This window comes from Leiobunum rupestre, chromosome 5 (assembly GCF_980474605.1).
Source record: "Leiobunum rupestre chromosome 5, qqLeiRupe1.1.hap1, whole genome shotgun sequence".
NCBI classification, from domain to species: domain Eukaryota; kingdom Metazoa; phylum Arthropoda; class Arachnida; order Opiliones; family Sclerosomatidae; genus Leiobunum; species Leiobunum rupestre.
The window spans coordinates 32,471,238-32,480,357 of NC_143388.1; the positions used below are offsets into that span (position 1 = coordinate 32,471,238).

A 9,120-nucleotide genomic window follows, 5' to 3' on the forward strand; every position below is an offset into this window, starting at 1 on the left:
TTCCCGAAAACCGGTTGGGCTCCCAGAGTTCCTATAATTTCCTATAGTTTCAATATACTCCTATAATTTCCTATAGTTTCAATATACTCCTATAATTTCCTATAGTTTCAATATACTCCTATAATTTCCTATAGTTTCAATATACTCCTATAATTTCCTATAGTTTCAATATACTCCTATAATTTCCTATAGTTTCAATATACTCCTATAATTTCTTTATTTATATAAATTGACATATTTGGTGGTAGAAGAGCTATTTGATTAAGAATTAGAATAAGTTTCCTTGGTTGTTTAAAGGAACGTGTTAACTAAAACGTAACTTTGGGCAAAATGTGGGCTATTGTAATAGATCTACAGTTATCGGAATTTCTATCAATGACCATCTGCTTGACCCAACTTGCAAATTTCGGAAATGATAGAATCGAAGGGGACTCACCGACCCGTTAGGCTGAACTTGTAGCGCCTCAAGAATTATGTTCATCATCACTACGATCATCTTTGGCGACAGTATGTGCGAGGAAGTTAGTTAATTTTTAAGTTTAGAAATGAAATGGATTCCCTTGAAAAACCTTAGCCATACGCGGTTTACTGGTTATTTTTACTTAACACAATGGTTAGTTACCATTACTTCAACTTTTAAAGAACCAATTTCAAAAATAAAAGGTCAAAAACTTACTAAGCCTAATCATTTAAGCGACAAAAACGGCGCCATTTTGTCAAAATTCAACGTGAACGCTCCAGCTTCTCTACGCCGGAAATCGACTTCAGCGACGCCAAGTTTGTTCACATTGAACTAAAATCAACCGTGATTTTCCTATTCCCAGTATTCACGCGTGTTTTTTAAACAATGAGTCCCCTTACAGGGTTCGTACACGACCTGGAAAAGTCAGGGAATTTGAAAACGATTCAAAAAGGTCAGGGAATTTGAAAAAGTTTCCAAAAGGTCAGGTTAAAGTCCGGGAATTTGAAAACGATTCAAAAAGGTCAGGGAATTTGAAAAAGTTTCCAAAAGGTCAGGTTAAAGTCCGGGAATTTGAAAACGATTCAAAAAAATAAGTCAAATACATTTTTTAAAGATGTATTAAAAATACATAATAAATATTTACCTTAAACCATTCATTTATTCTACAAAAATGGTCAGGGAAAATTTGGCAATTTGGTCAGGGAAAACCGGGGAATGTCAGGGAATTTCATTCCGGAAATTTTGTACGAACCCTGCCTTAGATTCTTGGTCCACGATGAATTAATCTTATTTGTAAACAGAAGAACATATTCATCAATTAGCTCCATCTATGTCACGATGTTAGTGTTAAATAAACCCACGTTTGTCTTTCTTCCGGCTTTTACGATTAATAAATACGGACGTCAATTTAGTCACGGGCGTAAACTTGACGCCGTACCTTCAATATTTGTCCAAGTCACCTTATGTCACTTTGTACGTCGTTATACATTCACCTAGACTACAGTAACCCGCATGTGGAATTTAAAAAAACCCCATCCCCCCATACAGATTGTCCGTACAAAAGGGGGAGGAGGTAAACACAGGCTATTATTTCGCTTGTTAGCTAATTTAATATGCGTCCTGTGTCTACACCCAGTGATTGTTATCGGTTCACGACCCAAATTTCCGCATTTGCACCCGGACGATTTCATTAGAACGCGTTTAGTACATCCCTTCTCTATTGTTATTTAAATTTCCTAATTCTTTAGTCGGATGACAAACGTTGTTCATACCAGAAGTATATTATACATCTTTTATGGGAGAAGTATTCATCGAATCGCTTGAAATTCGTGGGCTCCGATTTTTTTAAACGTTTGGGAAGAAAAAAACAGTGCACGGCGAAGACCGGCACAGGGCCCACAGAAGTATTATAATTCCTATAAAATCCTATATTTTCAAAAAGGTTCTATGCAATCTTATATTTTCAAAAATGTCCTAAAAAATCCTATATTTTTTCAAAATCCCCAAAAGGTCCTATAAAATCCTATATTTTTTCAAAATCCCCCAAAGGTTCTATAAAATCCTATATTTTAGCCACATCCCCAAAAGGTCCTAAAAAATCCTATATTTTTTCAAAATCCCCAAAAGGTCCTATAAAACCCTATAATTTTAATATTTTGTCAGTGAAATTGCTAGATTTAGCTATAGGTTAAATTCCTATTCAAAGTCATTCTAGTCTATACTTTTGTTATTGTTAACATGGTTAGCTACTAGTATATTTTTGTGGTAAAATGGTTAAATGCATAAAGTTGGTAAATTAAATGGAATATATAGTCCTATAAAATCCTATAATTTTGAATAGTGTTTTAAGTCCTATATTTTAAGAAATGTAATCCTACTTTTTCTATAAAAAAAATTTGAGATTTAAGTGGAGGCCCTGCTGTCATATTCATTTGGCGTTTTGGCGGAAAATTCGAGCTTAACGGAATAGGTTGTTCTGAGTTTTCTCGTAAGATATATATTATACACTCATGTTAATACGTAATATCAAACGTATATAACTTAAACGAGGGAAGTCTCCATAAAAACAATAAAACGGGAACATGTTTATTAATATCAATTTGATTTATTCTTTAGCATAATTTGCTAGATTTAATATTTAAGCACCCAAGACTCATTCAAAAACGGCGCTGCAACTTTATCAAGTGGTTTTCAGGGTTGGCTGATTTAAATCAACTTAATTTAATCACGATATAAATCAATTTTTATTTAGTATTTTTGAAAAAGAAAAAACCTCGCCAATTGCTTTAATTTAGGTTTAAATACAATCTTTATTGTACTTCCCCCTAATGTTGCATTGGATTCTACCTGTGGCTGGAGATTCCACCGAATTGGTTTTGTAAAGTACCAAAATAGGTTTTAAAAAATAAAAACTTCTATATGATTATTAGCTTAAATTTAATAAATTAATTATACATATTAGTCTTTAAAACATTTGTTTTAGGGAAAATTATGATACTAAATTATATAAAACTTTGAAATTTTAAAATCAGATAAATAAAAAAAATCAATAAAAATCCGATTTAAATAAAAAAATCGATTTGATTTTTTTTAATTAAAAAATTGCCAACCCTGGTGGTTTTATCCAGTTAATACCACCAATTAACTTTATGAACTTATAAATCATATTTTCTATCTGTAATAATTAAAAAACTGACTTATTTTGTCTCGCACTATTTTTTCTTTTGAAATAATAACTTTATAATAATATTATTTGTTTCGAAAAAAACAAACTTTGTAGGCAATCACTGAGGCATAGCCTACACAAGGTAATTGCCGGGACAATACAAACAAATATGAAAAGAATTTAAAAAATAAAACATTTTTAAACAATCAGAGAATCGTAAAAAATAAATTAAACTAAGAATCCTAGAAAAGCAAAATTCCAAAACCAATGACAGGGCTCATACAAACATGGAAATTAGTGAAATTTATTTAAAGCAAAAAAGTTAGAGAAATATCAGGGAAAATAAAAAATTTTCCTGAAAAATCAGGGAAATCATTGAAAATAATTATAAATTATGTGCGATTGGTTATAGTATTTTTGAAATTATTACTTAGTATTGAATTTCATACGTTCAATCTTGACTGTATTATATTAGAAAGTGTAACAGTAATTCTTTTAACATTTTAGAGACCCCTATTGTTTTAAAAAGTACACCTGGAAAATATTCAAAACTACTCTGGAGAACCTGTAAATATCAGGGAAAATGGTTTTTGAAATATTGTATGAACCCTGAATGAACAAAAATTATCGGAAAATAAAATTCGCAACCAAAGCTATCACCACGCCCTCTTCTGGCTACCGTCGTAAAGTAGATTGGTAGTGTATTAGCAGAAGCTAGTGTTAACACCCAAGTCAGCGAGCGACTTTTAATGCCTTTAATTCAGGTGGCCGGGTGAAATTGCGTAGGAGGCTTGTGGCAAGCCCTTCATGCGAATAGCGTAAACAATTTGGTATTGATATGTAATAACGCGTATTAGCGTGTTATATAAGGTTAATATTATAATATTATACTGTTTTGTGTATTTTCCATGATAACACAAACCACAATGGCCAGATTTGGACAATTTTATCTAATTTGAAAATAGCAGACGCTACAACGCCACCTAGGGTGGGCATAGAAACAGCCATACCGGTTATAGCCACCTGGTTAAATCCGGTTATAGCCACTTGAAAAAATCCAGATTTTATTGGCTTTTTTAAAAAAAAAATACGATATGAATATTTTAGTAAATTAATAGTTTTTATTTAGGAATTTAGTTTTTTTTTGTTTCATATTTAGAAACCGTTTTACTTTTACCAGTTTTTCGGTAGGTTTAAAGTTCCAAAGTTCGCTGCCTCGCTTCTGTCATACACAAAAACTAGGGGGAATTTCCCGAGGAAATCAAAAGAGTTCAGTTATTTTATATAGTTATTTCGCTTTATTTGTTTAGTTTCTTATTTACGACAATAACCGCAGACAATTTCTACTTACATAAGTAAAAGGTACTGTTTATATTTTAGCCGGTTATAACGGAAAAAAATCGTTTATAGCCAAGTAAAACCACTGGTCTGGATTTTTTCAAATAAAGCCGGTTTTTTTCCAACCCTGAATTTAAACCTCTAATATTGGATACTTCTAACGTAATGATATATAATATACTTCTGTTAATAACCGGAAAGAATCAAACCGACCGGAGACAACACCACAACTCCCTTAAAGTAACTTGTTTCAGATAATTATATTCTTGGCAATTTCTATTACCACGCTCCGTTTACCATCTTTGAAAAAACGAGCCAAAGAGAATAAGAAGATTTGACCCCGCTTTGACTGTAAGAAATGTTTTTTGGGGGTCAAGAATGTGGCCTCTTGATCTGGAAGAATGTGTGCCTGTCGGAACAATAGCCATTCTTTCCATTCTGCACTTCCTACTTGGATTAAAGTTTGTTGTTGCGTCCATCCAAGTAGTTCCAAATCCGAAGATGTTTTTAATTTCACGAGGAAGTTGGAACTATTAAATTCGTGAGAATTAATAATTACTTTCCCTTTCGATGATGCTAAGATGGACCTACATGAACCCCATCTTTCTTATTGAAAATTATTTGATATTTTTATCCGTAATTACTATCTTGTGTCGCGTCGAATTAATACCGAAATAAGTAGGGTATCTAAATCTAACCGTAACTTCCGTCTTACAAAGTGTATGGCAACCCTGTTCTTAAAAAATACTACTCTTTGATCTTAGCGAAACTAAGAAATGTTTATTATTATTAAATTTTAAAATTTATTTTACAGGGTGACCACACTTCCTATAATTTGACAATTTTCCTATTTTCGATATATTTTTTGTTTTGATTTCAAAGTAGTTTTAAAGTTCGATAGAAAACGCTTACTGAAACACTAATATTACATTAGTTTTTACGGTTGGCTAAAATGAAAATTAATGTAATATTACTTTAATGCGTAATAATAATCAGCTTGGCGAATACATTTATCTAGTCACGAGGTTTGTGATGTTTTCATATTTAATGTAATATTTCTAAATAACCAAAGTTGCTTTAAAAGCATTTGTTTTATCTGTATTGAAATTATTCCTATAATTTCCTATATTTACATAAGTTACTCCTATAATTTACTATAAAATGACTATATTTACTATTGGTGGGTTTCCTGTGGTCACCCTGATTTTAAACGAAGTAGTTTATTTAGAGCAACACAAAATATTTTTAAATTAAAAAAATAATTGACTTTTTTTTATTTACCCCTACGCGTAACCGATCTGTTAACCGATGACGTCACCCAAAATCCCATTACATGTACATAGCGAGGTTTTAAACAAATAACCTTGATTCGATTTGCAATAAACGCCCTATTTTTTCGATGACAAATTTATTAAAATACACTGTCAATTTGGAATTTATAACGCAGCTAATTAAAATGCTAATCATTTCAAGCCTTCTTGTCTAAATATTTTAAGAGTAGTTGTAAATATTTAACTTTTTTTCTGTCATGGTTTTTTATGAATAAATGAATGTAATAAAATAAACTAGATTTAGTCTAGTATCGTGTATTTTATTACATTCATATATTCAGAGTAAGTCCTTCAATAAAACATCTTTAACGAAATCGCCAGAAAGTAATATTTCCGAGAGCCAGGACCAGCAAATTTTTGTTAATATAGTGGTTGTTAACTTGTTGAAATAATTGAATCTTTTCATCTGTATGGTATGCAACAAGTGTTCCCTTTTAAGCAGGTAGCTTTTTTTGACAGATTAAGGCTTAGCAAAAACACGACGTTCTGTTTACAGATGAAACGTTTCTATTATTTCAACATACACCAAATAAACAGTAAAATATTAATATAAATTTTGTCCCCTCTCACGTTGTTGTTTGTTAAGTTAACATAGTGATGACAAAAAAACCGTTAGTCACGTAGATTCGAGACGAAAATCTGACATGATAAACATTCCAAGTAGAGGTATTGATTCCTGTTAAGTCCAAGTTTAATATCGATAATTCCACAAAATTCAGATTTACCATCAATATTTCAGGCGTACGATATTTTTTTCTAAAATCGATATTTTTTTGCCATTGTACGATAATTTGGTTTTCAAGATCGGGAAACGCGGCTCAATAGCAATAGCTTTAAAACGTGGGGAGTTTCCACTCCGTGTACAGGTTTCTATTCCTCGTGTATATTTTGTTCGCGACAATCGTGATTGTGATATTTATAATTCATTCATTTTAGCGCGACCAATTTCTCCTCTCGGGCGCTCGTACATTGCCATAACGCATTAATAAGTCCAAGGATAATGCGATACGTGTTAGGCCTAAATTATTGCGTCGGAAAATGGCGAGCATAGTGGAATGTCCTACTTAGATATCCATAGCCTTGGCGCTTGAACTTGTAACGCCATCTGTCGAACGCACGATTTAACCTTCCAATAGAAAAATAGGAAAAGTGAATTGAATATATTGAAGCCGAACGTTTAGATTTGGACGCGTTAATTTATGAACGTCAGCCTGTGGGGGTCTTCTTCACACTTGGTTGACGATTCCTTATCTACTTGAAAGTGTATCTAAATACCAGAGCGTAGACTTTACCATGATTCTAGCTTTAAACGAAATTCCAGGAAATTTTCTCATTCGCAGAGCTTGTCACGCATCTGTATTTTATCCTTTATAATACATAATTATACTGTATTTTTGTTTTTGAAAAAGATTTTTTCGCGCTTAACTTAAGGTTATTGCCCATCCATAGATTCACCCCATTTAATCGAGTCTACTTTGACCATAATAATAATCGGTTAGTAAAAACAAATTCGTGATTATGTAAAGCTAAATATTTTCTGTTATGGAATAAACCAAAGCTTTATTTTGTATTGAGATATGACCTCTTATCGTTGGAATTATTTCGTTGTCAAGACCCTTTTTATCTCTAATCATTAAATTTTCGTAATCTCGATGTTACAAATTTATGGTTGTTAGGTTCTAGGAAGCTCTTCGTAAAAATATGCGTAATCTTGACTTATGTATGTTTTTCGTTTTGCTTTATTAAATTTTATACCAAGTTCGAGAACCTTTTTTTCTAGTCATTTCCTACTTTTGGAAAACTAGCTCATTTGCATACGTTTCAATGAGTTACTTCGAAGCTAGGATTGGAGAAATCTCTATCCTTTTCAGTTGTCGTAGTGCCACGCAGCTTACAACCCGAGAAGCTCTTAAACTCTTACAGGTTTGCCCCAGTACCTGGAAAACAGGGGAAAATAGGTCTAAAAACCGGGGAATTTCAAGAACTAGTATAGAAGTCGGGGAATTTGAAAATAAGTCTAAAAATCGTGTAATTTGAAAACAAGTTTAGAAATCGGGGAATTTAAAAATGTCTATAAATCAATGGGAAAATCGGGGAATTTCAAAATAGATCTTAAAATCAAAGGAAAAATCGGGGAATTTGAAAATAAGTCTTAAAAATCAAAGTTCAAATCGGGGAATATGAAATTAGGCCTAAAATCAAAGGGAAAGTCCGGGAATTTAATTTTGGGTGCCAATGGAAAATGTTTATTAAAAATTGACAAATTTTGGCTATAAAAAGTCACGGCAAATTTCTAGAAATGGTCAGGAAAAGTCACGGAATTATAACCTGAAAAAACCGGCAACCATGTGCTGGAGTCTCGTCTGCTAAGCTGACGCTTATTGGTTTTTAATGACAAGTCGTCTACTGAGCAGACGAAAATCCAGGAGTTTCTCTCAATGGCCGCTACGTGACTATGTTAACTGAAAAGCCTTATTTGTCACGTCTTGCTTGTTCTCGGAATAAAGTTTCGGAATTGTTTCTTAACTAACGTTAAGCACTACACATCTATTTTGGTAATTTCTTCAAGGATATGTCCTTTGAGCTTAAAATTGCCGTTTCGTGATAACTGGCTTTTTTTTAACAAAATATTTTCATTTCAAAACTTAATGGGCTGTGAAAAACGTTTCAATGATGATATTTAGATAAGTCCCTCAAAAGTTTTACACCTGGATTAATAATGTGTTTTTTTAATTCTCAGGTGGTCTATCCAATTACACTCCTAGTATGTTGAGTTCTACGGATACTTCCTTCCAGTTGGGCGTCTCTAGGATAGCCAAGGAAGAGCCTTCGACCCAAAAGGAGAGTTCCGTGGACTCCCCCTCCTCATCCCCCGTCTCTGGTAGTCACGCTGACGAGGATGACCTCTTACCAGCCGACCCCGAGCAGACATCCTCCTGGTCATCGTCCACGTCAACGTCAGACCTGCTCTTTTAAGAAAAAGCACCGACAATATCTTGAAATTTCGCTTAAAAGAATTGCTTACAACGTACGTAGTTGTTTTTCATTTCCCCCTACCAAAAATTCAAATCTTACGTAGTTAACTTCTAATGCTTAGTGACGTCATTGGTAGTCTCCACGTTTGGAACCACCAGTGACGTCATAAATGTAACCGGGATTGCCACAACTCTAGGATAATGTCAAGGAATTTAAATTTATCTTGAAAATGTTTGAATGTGATCTATAAAATTTCAATAAGTCGTTTTTTAGTTGAATAATAACCCCAAAAGTCACCTTTATATTAAAATATGAGCCAAATCAATTTTATTAATGTCTTTGGTCTT

General features: G+C 32.9%; 1 protein-coding gene across 1 annotated transcript in view; it reads left to right on the plus strand.

Annotated features, from left to right (window-relative positions):
• LOC149944188 (uncharacterized) overlaps positions 1 to 9,120 on the plus strand; it is a 48,512-nt gene that overhangs the window by 37,832 nt on the left and 1,560 nt on the right. The window contains exon 3 of the mRNA XM_090175906.1: positions 8,538 to 8,825. Within this exon, the coding sequence (XP_090032032.1) occupies positions 8,538 to 8,773 (236 nt within the window). The 3' untranslated portion in view covers positions 8,774 to 8,825. The remainder of the gene's footprint in view (positions 1 to 8,537; positions 8,826 to 9,120) is intronic.